Here is a 22430-nt window from a genome sequence, read left to right as displayed (position 1 = left end):
AAAATACTGCTTAAATCTTCATTAGCAAAAACAAAAGCAGAATTTAATAATCCAGCCATCTCATACCTATCAGGTACAAGTATTTATATCTTTCAAGGGTCCTACTCATATTCTAACATTTTATTTAGCTTTAATTTACTTAAGAGAATTGTTTACACTTTCAGTTAATCTTTTTTTCATATACCCTTTTTTGACCATCTGCTGATCTTCTAAATTTTCCATCATATCAAACAACACAAACATGGAATTTATTTGTTTAGATTCAGGGATCAATTTTAAGAGTCGCCTCAAACAATTAAAAACATCTTCATACAAGTAAATTATACTTTTGTGTTGCCTGACAGATGACTAGTGCTAGAAACAAGCTCTTATTTAAAACAGTATCAGTCTATGTGAGTGCACTATAAACAATGTTGACTTTAAACTTCAATCAAGATCAGTAACTTCTCTAAATATAAACTCAAAAAAAGTTGGATCCCCACAAAAATATCTTGTTTAAAAAAAACAAAGCTGTACTTTGTACAAAATAAACGTGGTACAATCTACCAAAAAAAGCCCAAGTTTCTTTTGTAGGGGTTCAATTGAGTGTGAATGGCCACATGTGGTAACAATACAGTGTACTGCTAAATTACATTCCCACACGTTTTCTTTATAATTACAGCTCTTACCATACACAAGATGCTGAGGCAATCATTCTCAAATCAAGTACACAAGTAAAGAACGTTCAGTACCTCATACAGGACAGGTTGTTCTTTAAACAACTTGAAAACTTCCCTAAAATTAAGACCTGACATCTGTTGATGGAAAAAAAATGGAGATTCTAGATTTCCCACACCAATTCATTAAAATACCACACCTAAACAATTTTGAGGAGTGAAATGAAAGTATTAACAGGAAGAGGAAGCATTAGATATAGTACAAAAATTTTTTGTCTGAAACATTCTACTGTTTCTTTTATATTAGTAGATTAGTGAATAGTAGATCACCATACTATCTTCAATTATAAAGATTTTCAGCTATAGGAAGAAAACTTGTAGCACAAGAATACAAGTATTAACTGTTTCTTTACTACAGAACTGAATTTGAACTTCGGTGTTATAAGCCCTTAAACTTACTGCTAGTCCAGTTCGAGGGATAAACTTTTTACTGTAAATAAATGTCAATACCAACCTCATAACCATGTTCTTGATACTCGAATAACAGTACATAAAAACAATACACAAAGATGACATGGATACTACATAAACACCTCAGTAATATTTAATTTCTTCATATGTCATAATACATAGAATATGATGAGAACAAAGCTAATAGAGGCGTTGAGGTGGGCCCATGGTACTCTTAATGTGCAAGGAACGAATATTCTGCCAATTCTTCTTCAGCAATGAAACCAGGAAGTTTATTGCAAGGTTAATGTTCTGAGCCAGTTCATCATCAGACATTTTGACGTGGCCAACAGCTACTGCCAAACACAAAACCTAGAAAAAATCAGAAACATTCAGGTGAGTTGCATGAAAACATTCACATGTAACTTGATATTGTCATGTTTATAACCACGAAATGTTGAATTACATGAAAATTATTTCAGAATTAAGAAATTCTCAAATTAAGTAACATCCAGCAACAGAAAATTGTGCTATTCTCTAGGAATTATTTATTCCAATCTTATCATAAAATCATTTCACACCTTAATTCTTTTTCATGCAGGATAACTTACTATCTTCCAATCTCAAAAAAAAAAAATAACAAGCACCAGTCCATCCAATACAGTATTTTTTTCTTTGCACAACTGTAGTAGTGATATATATATACACAAGACAATTATATCAAGGATTTGTAAATTCAAAGTGATGCATTTCTTAGAGCTTCAAGAACAGTTGGAAGATATCACCAAGAAATGTGTCTTGATGGCTGTAAACTGTTATTTTACATACAATTATCAACTAGGTTCACAGCCTCCAGAACAACACACCATTACTTTTCAGAACCATAACCTCAATACTGAGAACAAAAACCTATCTGACAAACATTCCACACACCCCTCTAATAAAAACCCTGAGCACAGATACACAAAATACAAGTACCTTCTTCAACACAAACTTGCATTTCATCAATGAAGGCTGAATATTTTCTTAAAATATCTTAAAAATACTAATATAATAAATAAAATGACAATATTAATTTGACTAGATATGAAGGAAAACGTTAAATAAAGCCAACATTTGTAACAAGTTCTGTGCAAATACCATATCTGGACTATACAAAATAAATAGTGCAAGTTACTGTACTGATAAAGAATTCCCATCATTTAAATATTTTAACAAAATTCCAAGTTTTCCCATACCAGTTACAAACTGTTCACGGACATTTTAATACTACAGTTAAAACATTTATTTTTCATTCACATTTTGCATTTTCTAGTCTTTTCATTTAATTTGTTATAAGCATCACACACACACACACACATTCTTCTGAAAAAAAAAGTTTTAATAGTATCAAGTTTTGAATTCTTGGCACTGTTATAAATGTCATTTTAGATTTTTTTTTCAAAGTATGCCTTTAATTTTAACATACAAAAATTAAACTTCATACCACATTCTTAGAATTTCAGTCACATATTTTCCTTTAAGTTCACTTGCATTCAAAATTTTATTGAACTACTGCTTTATTATCAAGTTTGGTATCAAATTTTAAATATTATACATTATTCATCCCTTAATTTCAAACTAAATATTAAAAACACACCTAAACACTGATTTTTGTGTGTCATGTAGCGTGTTGGATTCAACCCTGGTTCAAATTAGATGTTTTTGATGTCCAGTTACAAAGTCTAGTCTTAAGAATTAGGAACTGAATAACAGGTAGAATATAAGAAAACCTGCTATCTTTTCTACATATTGATATATCATTCCTATACTGAATAAAACAGTGGTTCTGCCAACCACTTTCCAATTTCCTGAAACACTTTCTCATACAAAGTTACTTTTGTTTGTGATATGTAAATAACCAATTGAAAGCTCAGAAATTTCCCCCTCTGACCTTCTCAGCCATTTAAGTATTATGATATTAAATCATTCATTTGATAAAAGACTTCAAGTTTGTAAAAACTTAGTTTTTAGTCTGGTCGAAATTTCATATTTTACGTCCCAAATACAACATAGTTACTATGCTTGATAAATTATAGTGGAATTCTATGGTATCAATATAGTAATTTATGATTTTTCTGATTATTTCAAATGAATAAGTAACACCAAAGAAAAGTTGTTTTCTTTATCTTTCATGTGTGAAAGATTATATGGCTTAGAATTAGATATCTATGACAAGCAGCAAATGAGTACAAGATAACTGTTTGCTATACTTATTTACTGTTATTTATAACAAAATAAGCTTAAGAACTTGTATGTAATTCAAGTAAAAAAACAGAAAATAGATTTTCTCAAAAACATTTGATAATTTTCTGATACATAAAAGTATTGGCAATCTTTAAATGAAAGTGACTTTACATGCTAGACAGGCAAAATACAAAGAAAAAAAGCGTGAAAAACATCACTTAAGAATTTTAAAATTTAATAAAAAATATATTGTGTATAAAAGCCTTAATATTTACTGGGAATATGAAAAATTTTATAATGTCAAAGTTATAACATGAAAACAACAAAATGATTACAATTTTTTTTTCATAACCTGTAGTTTATTAAAAATTAAAAAAAAACCTATTCCTTCTGTTATTTTTACTGCTGATTCTCTGTATAGGTTTGGTTGATTTGGCAGACCTCATAACCATCATAAAAGTTAGGAAATACTAATTATGCATCTTTCATTCTAGAAAGACTGCAAATTATAATGAAAATACAAATTTTAGTTTCAATAGATTAGATCTCCCAACATTATACATCTACATTTATATATATTTTATTATAATGACCTTTCAACTGTGCATGGCTAACATTATAGAAGTTTAAATCACATAGTACACATGCACTTATGTTATTGTATCCACGAATATAAAACTGGCCTTTATAAAATGAGCCGTCTTGGCCACATTTTAGTGAAATAGCATTTCATAATGGTCACACATATGCTACAATACATTAATAATGTATATACATAACTATTTACATTTTGAAATGCTTCTCACTACAGAACAGTAAATACACAATTCTCTTCTAGTTGCAAACTTTGATCTCATTTGCTGCTTACGATTTGAATTCCACAGAATTTCACTACTTTATCAAAGCTAATAACTAAGTTATATTTCGATCTAAAAATATGAAACTGAGCTCACTAATGTATTACTATTTGGTACTTAAAATGAAAAGAATGTCATGCAAATACTTTACAGAGGCTGAGAAAATCACTAGGGGGACACATCCTGAGATTTCATGTTATACACGTTACTGGGTGAAGTAGATGTACATAAGCAGGTATTTCCAAAATTGAAGAGGTGGGCAGTGCTACCTTAGTTAACCCTTTCTCTATGGGCTCAGTATAATAAGAGTTTGTCTATATATTTCCACATTAAGTATTTGCACTATAATTTTTGATACAATGCATCTTCACAAAATTTGATAGACTTTTAGTATAGATTACAAGTATTTTGCATATAAGAAATAATTTTTACTAAAGATTTGTTTGTGAAAATAGTGTTTCATTACTAATCCAACTACAAAGTGATTTCATGTTATAATTGAAAAAAACTATTCATCTCAAAAATTATTTACATAATCTCTAGAACTTCCTAAATACATTTCTAATGTTTGTTTTCAGCAAGACTTGGCATTTTATTTTCTATACTCTAAATATGTGGAGTCTGTCACTCAACCAACCTTGCAAAACATTACAAAAATTAGGATATATAAATTATGCTCTTTTCATGCCAGAATGACGACATATAACAAGAAAATACAAATGTTTAGTTTAAGTAGCTTAAGTCAGTACATGTTTTATCTTATTATACTGAGCTTCCAGTCATGCCTAGCTATCATTACATAACTTACATTAATGCAGTGCATGTGTACTCATGTTACACATCCTATAATACAAAACTTGCCTTTAGTTTTTCCTGTTTTAGTGGATTAGTATTTTGCAATATACAGTCACATTTAAATTATTATACATTATGTAACTAGATTACGACTATTTAGAAAGAAAGAAACTTATTTTTCTTAAATACAAAACACTAAATCAAGAAGCAAGCAATTATCATTTCTTGCTATGACCTTTGTACTTGGGTTGCTAAGCCTTTTAAAATTTCATGTGGAGAATAAACTTAGGTTTTACACACACACACACACACACAGTTAAATACAAATTCCACTATAATTTATTAAGATTAGTAGCCAAGATGTTTTTAGATTTTAAAAAATATAAACTTTGAGCACATTAAAAGACACAACCTACCTCCTTAAAATCAGATTGAAAGAATGTGGTAGTCTTTTTACAGGTTACAATGGTTGAGGAAACCACTCTTGGGACATTCTAAGCTGTTGATTGGTTATCATGTCATATATTGAAGTAAATGTATACAAGGGATCATTTCCAAAAATGGAAAGAGGTAAATGTGGCTCACCATGTTTGATTTAGTACATTAAATAATATTTCAGCAAAATAAAAAGATGAGGGTTTTATTTTATGTTATAGCTTGATAATTGGTAATCTGAATTCCTGATTTGTACAAAACTAAAACCTTAGTATTTTAACATCTCATTTGAAACAATGCTGCATTCAACATACCACAAGACTAACCAAAATCCATATTGAAACACATTCCTTTAATATTTACTTTTAAATTAAGAAATTAACTCAATATTAAAGTTTGAATTAAATCTACAAATTGATTCCAAACAGACATAAAATAGTAGTTCAATGAAATTTTGAATGCAAGCTAATCAATGCCATGATACCACCTTTAACCCATTGCAAAAGGGCTAACTTGTTTTCTTATAGCAAAGCCTCATTGGGCTATCTTCCAAGCCCACCGAGGGGAATCAAACCCCTGATTTTAGCGTTGTAAATCCGGAGACATACTAGCGGGAGATGAGGCTCACTTAAATGTATTGTCTCAGGAAACAGAATATACAAGCAGTTCTTATTTTACGTTCTAGCTTGTCAATCTTTGTAATTTCAGTTCCTAATTCATAAGAAACTATAAATCACAAACATCTAATTTAAACCAATAGTGAATTGAACGTATGTGATCCACAAAATCAATATTTAGGATTTTCTAAATATTTACTTTTAAGCTAAAAATTAACTAATGTCTAATATTAAATTTGAACTATAATCTAAAATTTGATACTAAACTTACTGATATGCATTTACAAAACAGTACAAAGAAATTTTGAACGAGTCAATAAATGCAATGATGTGGCCTTTGACCCTTGATAACAGGGTTAAACAAAATTAGTAATTATGCTAAAATTGATTGCACTAGGGTTTTAAGAAGTAGGTTCCACAGTCCTAAGTATTTTAAAATTTGAAGTCATTCTTAAATTTCCTGGGGCTCCATACACACATGGGCAGTCCATGATAGGGTAAATTGTAATGTTTTTTGTTGGGTTTTTTTTAATGAAATCAAGTTCATGATCATCTAGTGTTACAAATTGGTTGCAAGTCATAAACAATAATCGGTTAAAAGAAAATCTCAAAATTTTGATTTTCACTTTATGTTTATAAAACTAGGCACTTTTACTAATTTTATTAATGAGGTTTATGAACAAAACCAAAACACTGTTCAAATAAATTAGTAGTTCAGTATTAGACAATTCATTAAGGTATGTTTATTTTCAACATCCATCACTTCTATTACAAGGGGTAGCATAAACTTTGTTTGTAAACCATTCCAACCAAGTCATTCACCATGAGAACTAGTTTTTTTGGTGTTTTTTTTCCAAACAAATTTACAAGAGAAACATGTTTGACTAATTAAAATAATGTTACCTTTAGGTTAGTGATACATGATATAAAATGAAAGTTAATTTTCCAATACAGATGAAAACCTAAATTTATAAGTCAAATTACTGTAAGTTTTTCAAAATCACACTATTTAGATTTTAAGACAACACCCTTAGAGAATATTTCTAGACATTAAGAAAAAAGACCAAGCCTGCTAAGCTTGTATGTTGAAAAAATCTTAAGTTTCAGATTTCTTCAAAATAGAGGGAAGACAACAGTTTTGCAGAAAATACCAAATTTTGTTTTCTGGTAACAGGTACCATGTTTTGAGGAACACTGTGCTAAGCAATTACCAGAACCATTAATTAATCAGTTAGCAAATACCACCAATTTTCTATCCCTGCACTCTAGTACTCATAAAAACATGAACATACACCATTTTGTTCACAGAAAATGTGCAATAAAAAAAACATGTAAAGCATAAAATTTCTGTAAATAGTATTTATCTCACTTTAAATTTTACAGATTGATATGTCTTCCTGTGCCAACTTTTATAAAAGCAAAAACGTTATCTATATCCAAGGGAAAAATATAACTGTTTATGATGTTCTCAAGTTACAAAACTCAAGCATTCTTGTAAACAAAATATTAATTGTCAAGGCAATCACTTCAGCAAAATGAACATGGAGAGAAAACACATGACTAGTTTCAGACGATACATTTACAATTTTGTCAACTTTATAGAGATTTGCAAGATGTAAAACAAAACAAAGTATAGTTGAATTTCACAGTTCTTCAAAATCACCAACTTCAAAAACACAGATCTGAAATAGTTTTTAGAAAAATAAGCAAAGCTTACAGATTTATGGCCTAGTTACAACCACTGAGAAGTTTTCTGTACAAACTAGAACTTACAATTTCCATCATTCCAAAAATTAGAACTAGATTTCTTTTGTTTTAAATTCCTTCATACAAACTGAAGTGAAGTGAAAATGAAATTTAATACTAACATTTGTTATAATTTTACTTTTCAGTAAATTTGAGGGAATATAAAAAATAAAAAGTTGATGTTATTTTAAATATTTAAAAATAAAATACCAAGCTGGATTGGGTAAGTAAAAGGAAAATTAATATTTCATATTTTACCAAGAAGCAAGAAAATTGGCTTGCTTGTTCAACAGTTCTTCTAAATAATGAGCAGGTTAATCCCAGTAAATAACAAAGTGTTCAAACATACATTAGTACTAAAAATTACTTACCCTAATTCTGATATGCAGTGACAAATAAAACTAATGAAAAAATAACACTAATTCTGATTTGCAGCATGACAGCTGCTATCGTGCAGTTGGTGTATAAAAATAGCCTTTCAACCACTATAATGTTTGTTGCATCACAGCTGAAGTTTCATGGTATTGGACAAAAACATATAGCAGATACAGTATAATTTAAATTTTATTAACACATTTACTTTCAGCCAGAAAGTTTTACTAAAAAATACTTAACTTTTAAATTAACAAACCTTTTTCATCTGGAATTTAATTGTGGCTTTTACTTCATCAACCTTTGCCACCATTGATTCACCGTGACTGAGCAATGTTGGAAACTTTCCAGCTTTATTCAGACCAGGACCCAGAAGTCGTGGGATTTGCTTAATTAAAGACTCGGATGCAAGAAAGGCATCATATTTCTTAGCTAATATAAAAAAAACAAAAATATATTGACATTAAGCATTAATCTTGTTCCCATACTGTAATGTATTAAAATATTTTGGTTGATTATAATGTTGTCAAGAAAAAACCAAAAAACAAAGCACACTCAATATTTTTTCTTTTACAACTACTTTGTATCTAATTTAAATGCACATTTAACTTTGTTAACAGAAAAAAATTAAAGTTAGTGTCAGACATTACAAAAGCAATTATCAATAGGGTAAAAGAAATTAATGTAAAGAAAGCACTCTTTCTATGACTTGACTTTTTAAAATATATTAAATAGTAAAATGTTACAAATTTTTTTAGAAAGAAAAGCCTAATAGCATTCTTTACAAAAAATTACAAAAACATTTCAATATTTTAAAACTACAAAATTAGCCAGTGTTATGCATTTGCAAAATATTTATTTCTTGTTCAAAACAAAACTGTTACTAAAAATATCTCCTGGGTGTTTTATATTGCTGGTGATTTCAAAAATAAAAAATTAGATATTCAAAACAAAATTAGATATCTATTAAGTGTTTAGTAACTAATTAACAGAAACTTGTTTAAATTTTTCTTTGATCAGCTAGATACTAATAACTTTAAACTTACCTTCATGCATCTAACTGTTGAATGAAAGACTTTTTACACAATTATGTTTCATTTGAAATAATCTGTTAAATAAACTTACCTAAACAATGAACTGCTGGAATAAATTTTTTTTTAAAATGTCAGAAGCTAGTCTTAAATAATTTTTGATAGAAATTAATATTTACCATTAAATATTTTGTATTCTCTTTTCCATATACAAAAATAAATTACTGTGCTCAAAATTAACCACTAAACATGTAACAGAACAAATTTAAAAACAAAAAACAAAAAGGCTAAAAACACTAACCTAACTTTTTAACAAGTTTTTTGTTTTTGTTCAATTTTTTCAAAGCCTCAGAATCCATGCAAGGAATTCCATTAGCTTTAGCTTCATCACAATGTTGCTGGTCTCCCAGTACACAAACTGAATACTTAGGTTTTGGAATGTGCTTCAATCTGTCAACACCAATAAAAGTAAATAACCATTTGAAATTTTAAGTTATACAAAAAAGCCAAGAAATTAAAAAACTTAAATATACCATATTTAAGTCCATAAAAATTCCTTTCATGCAAAGTACCATTTTTTAAATAATTCTAAATTAATGTTCATGAGAACCAGGTGGATATTACTTGCTGTTTGATACTTTGTATTCAATTTAATCACAATTTCACAATATTTTCTCCAATTACGATGCATATATTTTATTCATTTACCAATAACAAAACATAAGAGCTAATTTACCAAATTGTACTGTATACAAGATGCACATATTAGGATAATGTTGCCCAATCAGTGATTAATATATATAACTTACAGTAAGGTTTTTTGGTTGGAGGGCATTATTTTACACATTGAAGTACGACTACATTAGAAATTAATAGACAAAGTGGCATTTTTATTTAATACAAACTAATGGCTAAATCGTTGTTATAAATTAGCTTAAAATTTTAAAATTTGACCGTTATAAATAAAACAGTTCCACACACAAGAATATAACAATCAGTGTTTTTTCTTAGAATTATCTTGTATGCTATTCATAGTCATTTGTGCAAAAATACAAGTGGAATTCAAATTTTATTAAAATTAATAACATTGCTTAGACACACTAATGTTAACAGATCAAGTTCTCAGGTCTCAGTTCTTAGCTTCACAGAAGTCAGCGAGACAGTTTTCATCCTTGAACTTGGATCTAAAAAAAAGGACAGTGATTAAAGAATTACTTCTACACTGTATCTCAACACTGATAAATTAAATGAATACAGAAACACTCAGTTTCATAAACTCTTGTAATTTTCCTGGTATTCCTTAGTGTCTTCCAGGCTTCAAAAATATTTGCCAAAGTTAATTTGGGCCATTTTGTTTTGCTTTATTTTTTTCCTAAATTTATTCATATGTATTTCAATAGCCAACCAAAAAGAGAAAAGAACTTATCTTATTTCCAAAACATGAAAAAAAGGAGTTAAACTCATAACAAATGGTAAAAATCTCCCACAAACACGTTTTACATCACTAGTTCAACAATAAAAGGTTCATTGTTTTATAAAACTGATGGAAAATACCTGTACTTCACCTTGGTTATATTAAAATGGAAATATTTGTATACAGACAAATTATATAATGCATTCATAACAATTTTACAACATAAAATGTATCTCACACAAGCTGATACATGATGATCAGTTCAACCATGTAGCAGTGACAAAAGTTTTCAATTCCCCAATTATTTTAAAAACCTGGCTGAAAAGTCCGAGAAATTTAAATATGCTTCCAAATTAATTAATAAATAACATTATAAAAATTACCAAACATTTATACAGTCTTATTTCCCTTTTGGATATTCATGCCAACTAATTCAGTTCAAAGGCTAACTGTGGTACTATTCAAACACTGAAATTATATAATTGTAACAATATTAGCAATCTATTTCACACTACAAGCATGAAAAAAATATTTAACTAGTTGAAAAACATACTAAAACTAAATTCTTTATCATATCTTTAATAAACTTCTTTTAAATGTTGACTGTACATAATCATTTGTTAACAACTTCAGTAAGTATGCTTTCAATATTTTTCATCTTCTAGTCAAGTGAAATATTTCTAAAGCATAAGACAGTAGCTAACTTGCAGTATATGGATAAGGCTTTGAGCTGACCAATGCTAATTTAACAGTGATTTCTGAAACATCTCAGTAATACAACTTTTCCAATTAAAATATAAAAATATTTAATCTTTTGGGTACTAGCAGAATTTATCAGTATCTTCAGATGATTTCTGAAAAACTGCATACTTCACAGTGCCAGAAAATCGCTTATCTTTCTGAGGATCATAATTCTTCAGTGCAATCTGTAATTCCACTGTCTCTACAAATTTTCGTTCTTTCTTTTTGGAGTTTTCCATAACAGCACTCACACATTCATAGATGGTGTCACGATTCACTTTAGAGCTAAAAAAAGAAAATTCTATAAACTTTGTATGAAAAAAACAACTGTTTACAAATAAAACTACAAATCAAACACAATTTAGAATACTTATTCACTGTCACACAAGCGCAATGAATAGAGTGGTTAATTTTTTCTAAATGCTGTTCCCCATACATTTGTCCAATGAATAAATGTATGTAGAACCATAGCAGCATCCTTGTTACAGTCAGCCAAGACTAATTATTTTATGCCAGCAAATAAACTTTTGAGCAATACACCTATTATTGTGATTAGCATAAACTAGCAAGTTATTTTTGAAAGCATAGATCTCCAACTCTCAACTGGTATTTTATATATAACTTATCAAAAGCTTATAAAAACACAGGTTAAAAATCCATATACTTCCCTTTTCAGAGGTCCAATTTTTCATATTCTAAAAAAATACTTTATTTCCAATATTAAGTACTAGCTGTTCTCCATAACTAATATTCTTAACTCTAAATATTAGTCCTCTGTTTTCTCCACCTTGGTCACAAGTTTAAATTTTGTACACACACATCTAATTTTATCCTATATTTATATTAACCTTGGATCTATACATAACTAAATGTACAAAATATATGTGCACAAAACTTGGAAAGCTTTTAGTAAACATTACAAGCATGTCACAAAATATTTCAGTAACATACTTTTATTAAAGGTTTACCTGTAAATTTATGATGCATTTACTAAGTCTGAATAAAAGATTTTTCATACTGAAAACAAAAATTACTTTTCATTTTAGTTTATATTTCATTTGCACAACTTTCTAAATTAATACCAAATTCTTCTTTAACAAACCTATATTTTATCTTACTTTCTTTACCGACACACTAATTTATGAAATACATGTAAAGAAATGTTGAAAATTGAAATACTCTCATCTCCTTCTTTGAATGTGTAACTGATTCAAGAATTTCATATTGCTTCAATTTCAAATTTTATTAACTTTCTACATTTATACATCAGTGAGAATATGATAACAGAAATTAGAAAACCATGTGAAGATTAAATGGACTATGTAACTTTTGCACCCACTCTATAAAGTTTAATTTGTTTTACAATCTTGGCATAAAAACATACTTTCAATATTACATAAAACACAAAAATAAATCACTCACTAGATTAGAATATCTCAATAGTACTATGAACTTAGTTAATATAAAAATGCCAAGTCAAATTGTTCTGATAGTAAATTTACTGATATATTGATAATACCCGTGCAATTAAATTTTGAATGTAACTAAACAGGTAGCAATGATGCGTGTACTTTGATTCTATAGTATGGAAAAAAAATTACAACACTTACCTAAAGCTATTTTTCACAGCAGTAACTGCTTCTAGATAATGTATTTTGAGTTAAAAGCAATTTTTGTTTATCAAACATTTCCTGCACTTGTTTAGCATTACCATCCAAAACCTTATCTCTTAGAGCTTTACCAACACTTGAAGGTAAAAATAGATTTCCTCTAAACTGCAGACTTTCAATCAGATCGAAAGTAATACCAAATTTACTTTTCACAAGTGTTCAAAGAGCTAAAAGCAGAGTGAACCAGAACTTATAAATTTCAAAGTTCATTCAATGGAATTCACCAAAAGATCTCCATCATTTCTAAATTATCACAACCATACAGGGTTAGAAAAGCAATTATAGCAAATAGTATTGCTGATAATTAGAAGTGAAGCCAAAGTTTATATCTCAAGTATAAACTTGATAATGAAATAGCCCTCAGAAAATCATGTTGCATCATAAGCTATCAGGTAATACATGCAACAGACTGTCATCACAGAGCATTCATATACAAAAATAAATACAAGTGACAGAACTTGGTCTCAAAAGTACATCATAAACCTTTACCAGTACACACTTTTTCTACAAATTAAAAGAAATGGTAAATATCATGAACTACAATACTGGAATTTCACAAAAATCTAATAGAATACACAAACTAACTTAAAAAGCAAATTTCTTGAAACAACACAAGACCTATCTCAATGGTTAAGGCTGCTAAAATATTGATAAATTGCAAAAAAGTTTTATAAAATTCACCCCACTTGTTCTTCATACTATTAATATTTCACATGCCTACAGAAATAACAGCCATAAATATTTTATTCAAACCTACTTAAAAAAGAAAACAATTAGGTCATAGAATTATTCTGTTGATTCTTGAAAGAGGAAATTTTTATCTTAAGATATATGTTGCTACTGGCCAACTTTCTCTTCAAAGCCACTCAAGTGCCAAAGCTTACAGCAAAAACAGACGTGTATTTCACCAAAATCTATGCATGGGTACTAAACAAATACCTGCAATGGTCTTAAAACTACTTTTAATTTAATTCTCAAATGTCAAGATTTTCACTCACTAAATTTTCCAAGTTCTTATACACTACCAATGTTCAAAGACATTTAACCAGAAGCCGTTTATGCACCATTATACTAGTAGATAATTACCAACTGAAGTTTTTCAAATGTTGCCTTTTTTTTTTCCCTGAATAATTTCTCAGTCCTGGACTTTCTCTCATTAAAAAAACAAAAAAAAACTAGTTTTACAAATGCACATTAACTGGAAAATAATTTGTGCAACTTACAGTGCAGTAATTGGAAACTGCCACATTAAATATACATCATTACTCAAGTTAAATGTACTTTGTGTCTAAATGATTTTCTGCAACTATTTCAGAGTTTACAAACAGTAGACAATTACAATACATTTCTCAATTTTTACGACTAGTGACATAATAAACCTATTTTTGTATTATGCTGAGATTGTTAATACACATTTTACTCTCCACAGTTTTGTTTCACAAGCCTACAGCAAAATCAGCTGACTTTTTAACCAAAACCCAGACATGTATATTATATGCAATGCTGCAAATATCCATGATATATTTAAAAGTCTATTTAGTCTTAAAAGTTGATTTATATGCACGTGTATACACATAGCATAAATTCTTGTGAGCAGTTTTTGTATTCTACACTTAATAAATGTGTTTAAATGAAACCACCTGGCTCAGCAAGTAATGGTCAAGTGGAAAAAAATGCAACATTCAACTCAATGAATATGTATATGTGCAGTCAGCAGTCTCTATTTTAGCTTCAAAAAATTGACAAATACTGTAAGCACTATTTACAGTTTAATTTGTTTATCACCATCACTAATAACACTGTCTAATGTTATGAAAAAAACCTTTGAACAGAATGTAGTAAAAATGGGACCATTGTTGAGTCATAATGACAGCAAGAAAGTAAAATGTGGTTTTCTGTGACCTGAGTGTCTCACAAACTACACACTGGTGCATCAGTTCCAGATAAAAGAAAATGATGAGTTAAAAAACTGTGACCAACCCAACCCTTACAGAAGCAAGACAACCAAAGTCCAATATAGGATTTTATTTGGAAAAGCTTGTCACATTGCTCATTCCAAGTCAACTGCAAGCTGGCACAGAACCCAGCCTTGAATACAGGACCATAGTCCATGTATGGAACAGGCACAATGGTGATAGTGCCAGAGCAGATAGATTTGATGTAGACAAGCTCATTCTCACAAATACCAACATGGCCCAGAATCCAGATATATTGGATAGAAGTAGATGTTAAAGATAATTGGGCAAGTCAGTTTTGAATATTGGCAAGAATTTGGTGTGAACTAATGAAGCAATTCCAGGGCCTGTAGAGAACTAAGCGAGTCAGTATAAATAGTGCAGTGTGAATACTGCTTAGCTTCTATGTGATCCAGGCAGGAAAAATGACATACAGTTCAGCAGTGAACACAATCTGTAGAGAGGATTCTGCATGCAACCATTGAACCATAACAAACCATGGCTGAGCCCACACAGTCCCCTGATTTTGAACCATCTGTATAAACAGGAGCGAAAGGATGGTTTGAAAGATTGTCAGCAAATAACTATTTCAAATCAAGAGTGTCTGCTTTTATTATATGACATAAAGACAGATCACAATTGGGGGCTGTAAGAGGCCATGGTGGGATGGGCTGACCAGTGGATAGAACAATGTTATCCAAAGACAGACCCAATTCATCCAACTGCGCCCGGATACGATGGCTAAAAGGAGCAATGGCAGATCGTTTATTCTGAAAAAGTATGGCTCACTGAGGAAGGAAAGCAAAATCCCAACTGGGATGCTTTGGTAAAGAATGAAGTTTTGAAGCATATAGTAAAGACAGTTGCAAATGGCAGAGGTGCAAAGAAGGTTCATGAGACTCTACGTATAAGCTCTTAACTAGGGAAGTGTGGAACATCCCGGTGCAGAGCCAAAGTCCTTGATGATGAATGTGGTACAGCATCTTTAGGGCCAAAGACCTGGCAGACCCATAGACCAGTGATCCATAGTCGAGTTTCGATCGAATAAGAGCATGATATATCTTTAGCATAGAATGTCAATCCACTCCTCAAGTGGTGGTAGAGAGAACATGGAGGATGTTCAGTGCTCTTGTACATTTGACCCGTTGCTGCTTGATGTGTGGTATAAAGGTCAGCTTATGGTCAAAGATAAACCCAAAGAACTTTGTCTGAAGGATCATAGGCAGCACAACTACACTGATATGGAGTTCAGGTTCAGGATGAAAACCCTGTTAGCAGCAAAAATGCAAGCAAATGGTTTTAGAGAGAAAGAGAGAGTAAAGCCATTTGCTGTGGTCCACTTTAGTAAACAATTGGGGGCATTCTGTAGCTGCCACTCAATATACCTCATGTTTGACGACTGACATGAGATGTGAAAGTCGTCAACATAGAGCCTATTCGCAACGGAGTGAGAGTTGTTCAATAATGGCATTAATTTTTATACTGAAAAGTGTGACACTCAGAACACAACCCTGAGGGACTCCAAGCTCCTGTAGAAAAGAACGGGAAAGTGTCAAACCCACATGAACTTGGAATCTCCCATCCATTAAAATTTTTTTAATAAAACTGGACAAATGGCCATGTAATCCATATATATGCAAAATGCCATACCTCCTGTATCATAAGCCTTCTCAATGTCAAAAAATATTGATACAAGATATTATTTGAGAAAGGTTTCTCTGACTGATGTTTCAAGTTGAATCAGGTGGTCCATGGCAGAGCACTGTCGTTGGAACCCCCCACTGGGTGGGTGAGAGAAGGTTGATTCGATGCTTGGAGAAAGGCAGAACAATAGCCTGGTGCCAGCCATCAGGAAAAACATTCTCCTGCCATATCCAGTTAAAAACAACCACAAGGATAGCAAAAGAAGCAGAAAATAGATGGTGCAGCACCTCATAGTATATAGCATCAGATCCAACCAATGTACTGCCAGACCGATGAAGGGCCAGTTTGAGTTCCCCTAGTGTAAAAGGACGATTATAGTCATAGAGACAATCAGTTCGAAAGGAAAGAGATAACTGCTCTGTCCAAGTCTTGGTGGTTAAGAAGGTGGAAGAGGCAGAAGTGCTAGATACTCAGCAAAAGCTTTCACTAGAGTATTGGCAATGCTCTGGGTATCTGTTACTTCCTGGCCATCAGAGAGCAAGATCGAGAGGGGCACAAAGTGATATTGCCTACTGACCTTTCGAATCTTGTCCCAAATGACTTTGGAACTGGTGATAGAGGATATGCTGGTTGTGAACTCAATCCAAGATTCCTTATGGCTTTGACTGATGTCTTACCCATCGAGCATGTGCATAAGCCCACTGGAAAGTGATGCAGTTCGAGAGTGTGAGATATCTACGGAAAGTATCCCAGGCTCATTTTTGATCTTTCCGTGTCATGTGACAGGCAGGATTCCACCATGAATGAGGATATAGTGGAAAACATGTTGAGGTTTTAAGAATACATTGAGCAGCTGCTTGTATAATACAGTCAGTTACTGCTACTACACAGTCATCTATTGATGGCATACAGACAATGGCAGGATCAAGTTCTGCAAGAGCAGTGAAAGAGAGCCAGTTTGCCTGATCCAGCTTCCACCGGGGCACATGGGTAGCATGGTATTGACCATGGCCAGTCTCTCTCAAGATTATAAGAAAATGATCACTGCCTCATGGATTATTGTCAACCCTCCATGAAAAATGGGAAAATAATGAAGGGGAGGAAATTGAGAGATCTATAGCAGGAAAGGACTGATAAGGCACATGGAAATAAGTAGAAAAACCAGTACTGAAAGGAGAAAAGTTGTGGTCAAAGAGCACACGCTCTACAGAGCAACCCCTCCTATCAATACCAGCACTTCCCCAGAGGGGTTGATGTCCATTAAAGTCCCCCAGAATGAAAAAGGGAGACGGCAACTGTTCAATAAAAGCAACAAGGTCTGATTGATCATATGTCTTTCCAAGTGACAGATAGAGAGAACAAACAGTGATGATATGACCCAAGGAAACATGGATGGTTACGGCCTCCAAAGGTGTGTTGAATGGCAAAGACAGAGTGGGAAAATGCTGATCAAACAACATGAACTCCCTTCCCCTCCATGAACTCTTCCACCACACAGTCTGACATTTCTGTATAAAGAAAACTGCCAAAAGGTGACTGTATTGGCAGGTTTCAGAAATGCTGCCTATATGGAAAGACAAACAGGATGGTAGAAAGCAATCAATGTTTTGATGTCATCTAGATTAGAACATAAACCTCAACAGTTCCATCAGTGTGGTCATTTTTATTTACAAGTAGGCAAATTGGGCAGAGAACCCTTCTGTTTATGACCACATCTTTTTTTCCTTACCTTCCTTATTCAAGGGAGGTCTATCAACCTCCATAGATCTTGCCCTGGATCAATTGGGCCAGTCTTTGCTGTTGAAAGGGGATTCCAGAGACAGGACATGAATGAATGATTGTTTTGCATCTTGGGGTGAGAGATGAAGATGGATCCAAGGAAATGCCTGTACTGGAAAAAAAGGATGTGGATCTTGGGGTTTGGTGGAATGCATACAAAGGACAGAGATAGGTGTCAAAGTTGATTCATCAACTTTTTTAACCATGGATGTCAAAAGACTTTTCATTTGTTCTGAAAACGATTTTTTAAGAGGCACAGAGAGATCTGTCTGCACTCCCACATTAGTTGTAGAACGATGTGCAGCAGCATACGTCTGAGATGGGGTGGTGGACAGCAACTTGCAAGCCTCAGAATAGGTAATGATACGAGTCATTTTAAAATGTTGCACCTCTTTTTCTTCCAACCATTTAGGGCAAGAACGAAAGTAGGATGGGTGTGAGCCATTGCAACTGATGAAATGAAGGTCCGTTCCACACTTGTAGTCATCATGATCCTTGCCAGTGCAACGAGCACGTCAAGGAACCAGGACATGATATCTTCAAGTGACCAAACAGTTAACATTGGCAACATTGGAGAGGTTTTTGAATGTATGGCCTACTTTGAAATTAATATAACCTGCCTTGATGGTGGCAGACAGACGTGGTGACGTAAATGCCAGAATGAGGACGTTGGTCGGCACCATAATTCCATCTTTGTGAATGGAGATATGCCTCACTGTAGAAACTCCTTGGGTGGAGAAACCAGCAAGAATCTACAACTCTGGGATGTTCTTCAAATCCCTCTCAACAATAACTCCTCATGATGAATTCAAAGTAACATGAGGTGTAACCTCTATAGGTATATCCCCAATCACATTTGAATGCAAAGGGAGTTCACTGTGTTGAGATGTGGATGTTTCCACCAATATGTCATCAGATCTAAACCTTTTACTGACTTTGGAAAGCCAGCAAGTACCCTCTAGTCCCCTCTGAATGAAAAAGGGAGACTTTTGCCCTAAAGGTTTGTCTGAAAGTGAGTGCAATATAAGAAAATGAGGTACAACATGTGGTACGGATGGTGAGGATTGCTGCTCAGCATCTTCAAGATGTAGTTGTTTACCTATAGACTGTTTCTTCACTATTTTATTAATATTTTTAATTGGAGTATCCATAATAAAGAAAGGGAAATTTTGGTGCCCACTGACCCCACCCACTATGGAGCCCTACAAGGAGACGCACTACAATGTCAAACAAGGACACTGCAGCAACACCAGGATTTTGTGAGCACTGTGCCTAAACACCAGCATCAGATATAATGTCCACAACACCTGTTTAAAATATCCAACACTGGTACTTGGTTGACCCTAGCCCGAGTGGACCAGCCAACTGACCCAAGGGGAACCACCCCAAGGCTGTCCACCTGCAGGAATTCAAGGCCAAATTGGTGTTAGGGTTGGACCCCCTCAATCACCATGATCCTCTCCTCCCCTTTACGGATTGCCATGCATGGCATACACATGGGTGGATGTTTAGATCCCAGAGGAGATAAACTGAAAGAACAGAACCTTCCCTGGAAGGTCTCCTCACCACATACAGCAATTCACACAGAGGGGTCAAAATTATAAATAAACTGATTAGTGTCACAAAAATAATCAGCTTATTGAAAGGAGTGTTTTTGATAACTAATTTTCCATTACTCCAACTAGCCACAACTTAATTTACATTATTGTATACATTTTTTGCTTGTTAAGTACAAAGGTACACAATGGACTACATCTCGTGCTCACAAGTATCAAAATCCAGTATTTCAATGTTAGATCTTCATACTTTCTATTGACCCATTGGAAGTATTAGTTTTGATCAATTCAAGTTTGTTCAGTTTAAAGTTTAGTATCATTGTCCATGAAAATTAGTTTCCCATTATTTCAACTAGTCAAGCAATTAAAATACTATTATTGTTTTTGTTAAGTAAATGCCTACACAAAGAATTATCTACATTCTTCTCACAATAAGAATAATTGTTATTTAATGTAATTAAATTAGCATATTCCAGTAATCACTCAGCTTTACTTGAAATTAAATTGCAAGACCATAACTTAAGCTTGTTTCTGCTACATTGATCATCAAAAAGGTTATTTCCTTCCCCATTAAAAATAGAATGTGAAACTATATGAAAGTATTTCTCTAAACATCTTTAGATTTTACAAATATTAGTTCTAAAATGCAATATAAAGCATGTAGCAATGTATTTTGGAATGAGCATTTTAAACCTTAGTTTTTACACAGAGTTGTACAAGATAAGGACAAGACTATTTTTCTGATGCTAGTCTAGGACAGCAAAATTATCAAAATTATAAAGACCTTTATCTTCACTATGCAAGTCTATTACAAAAACAGTACTTATAATATTAATTCGAAACAAAAACTGGACTCCATGCCTGCTTTTGTTTACAATGACCTGATAGTATTGTAGTGCCTAAGCCTAATGCAGATACATAGGACGACTTTTTAATTCTTCTGGTATTGGAGAACCCTTGGTTATACTACTTTGAACTTTACTTTATCTGAGTACATAAATTAAAACATTTAAATTTAATTCATCAATTACATTCTCAATGAGATTTTTTCATATTGGTATGTAGTTAATTTACACATGATGAATAATGGTATTAATATTATAATAAAATATAAAAATCTTAAATGTAGTTGAAATAAATTGTTTTATTACATTGAGCATAAATCACATATATTTATAGTCTTATACAAAATTGAGACTCGATAGGTAACCAGAATAATTTTATTATCAAATTCAATGTAACAAAAATTTGCAACCGCGTTGTTACAGAGTTCATTAGCTGTACAGCACATTTATTACAACAAATGTTAAGCGCCAAGATAAAGATCAGGCAGATGAATCTTCGCGATTAGTTGCATTTACAATATGCATTTTCAATTCACTAATACTATATTATCAATTTCTACATTTTCTACGATTTACATTATCAATATCATTATTCATACTCATTGGATGAAACTGAAACATTCTTTATAATTTAATAATAATAGTCATACAACTTCGTTTCAGATAACCTGCAATTTCAAATTGAAGCGAACGTTCGGAATATTTGGCGTCTATAGCTAATACTCATGATCACAGTAAAAAGTATCTTAAACTTTTAAGTAAATATGTTAATAAATGAGACAAACTTTGTACGAGATAACTCACTTTACTTACAAAGTCAGTACCCATCAGATCACACTACTTTATAATCTACAAAAAAAAAAAATTAAGAATGCATGACAAAATATCATTATCTTAATTTTGAAAATTCAATCAGCCCTTAAAGTACTTCTAATGTTAGTTTTGACACTTGATGAAAACGGATTTCTAACTATACCTCATTCTATCCAAACACCCTTCTTCTCAAACTTAAAGCGAATGGGAATACGTGAGGTGCGAGATATAGGAATTACTTTAGTTGACCACTAGGAGAAAATGTTATAATAATAAATAAATATGTCTCGTAACACTAAAGTTGTTTCTTTATTGATTAATTGGTTGATTTATATAATTATGTTTCTTTATCAGCTTATTTGTATGATGAGAAAAGCATATTTTATATGTTGGTAAATTTATAATGCTGTACGAGTATTGGTATAACAAAGAATAGCATGTACTGGGTGTTAAATCTATATGCAAAAACGGCTCGTTTGGGCTGAGAAATATTTTACGTAGAAGAGCGAACAAATTTTAAAATTTTTCTCAACCCAAACGAGCCGTTTTTACATATAAATATTTTTTATCGATGATTATGAATACCTAAAATTCTATATACACTGAAGAATTGAAACCATTGACGCGAATGTTTGTATGTATGTTTTCTTATAGCAAAGCCACATCGGACAATCTGCTGAGCCCACCGAGAGGAATCAAACTCCTGATTTTATCGTTGTAAATCCGGAGACATACCGCTGCACTAGCAGGGGGCCATTATTAACTAGCATTTTTCCTAAATGTAATGGCCACTTACGCTTTAACTGTACACATTATAACGCAAGGTCA

At 32.0% G+C, this 22430-nt stretch overlaps 1 protein-coding gene across 1 annotated transcript; it reads right to left on the bottom strand.

Annotated features, from left to right (window-relative positions):
* Nucleotides 1–1242: 1242 nt before the first annotated feature.
* Nucleotides 1243–21901, bottom strand: RpL10Ab (ribosomal protein L10Ab). The gene is made up of 5 exons (XM_076454906.1): nucleotides 21766–21901; nucleotides 11470–11625; nucleotides 9487–9635; nucleotides 8414–8586; nucleotides 1243–1478 (listed from the first exon to the last, which is right to left on the bottom strand). Exons 1-5 carry the CDS (start codon nucleotides 21768–21770, stop codon nucleotides 1308–1310), a joined length of 654 nt encoding a protein of 217 aa, XP_076311021.1. The 5' UTR covers nucleotides 21771–21901; the 3' UTR covers nucleotides 1243–1307.
* Nucleotides 21902–22430: the final 529 nt, after the last annotated feature.

Source organism: Tachypleus tridentatus, chromosome 9 (assembly GCF_004210375.1).
Source record: "Tachypleus tridentatus isolate NWPU-2018 chromosome 9, ASM421037v1, whole genome shotgun sequence".
Taxonomy (NCBI): domain Eukaryota; kingdom Metazoa; phylum Arthropoda; class Merostomata; order Xiphosura; family Limulidae; genus Tachypleus; species Tachypleus tridentatus.
This window is presented reverse-complemented; position numbering and strand designations above follow the sequence as displayed.

Coding starts and splice junctions, on each gene's coding strand:
- RpL10Ab (XM_076454906.1), bottom strand. Junction 9,636..11,469: donor CGATTTTCTGGCACTGTGAA/GTATGCAGTTTT, acceptor TGGTGTTGACAG/ATTGAAGCACATTCCAAAAC. Junction 1,479..8,413: donor TTAAATTCCAGATGAAAAAG/GTTTGTTAATTT, acceptor GATTTTTTCTAG/GTTTTGTGTTTGGCAGTAGC.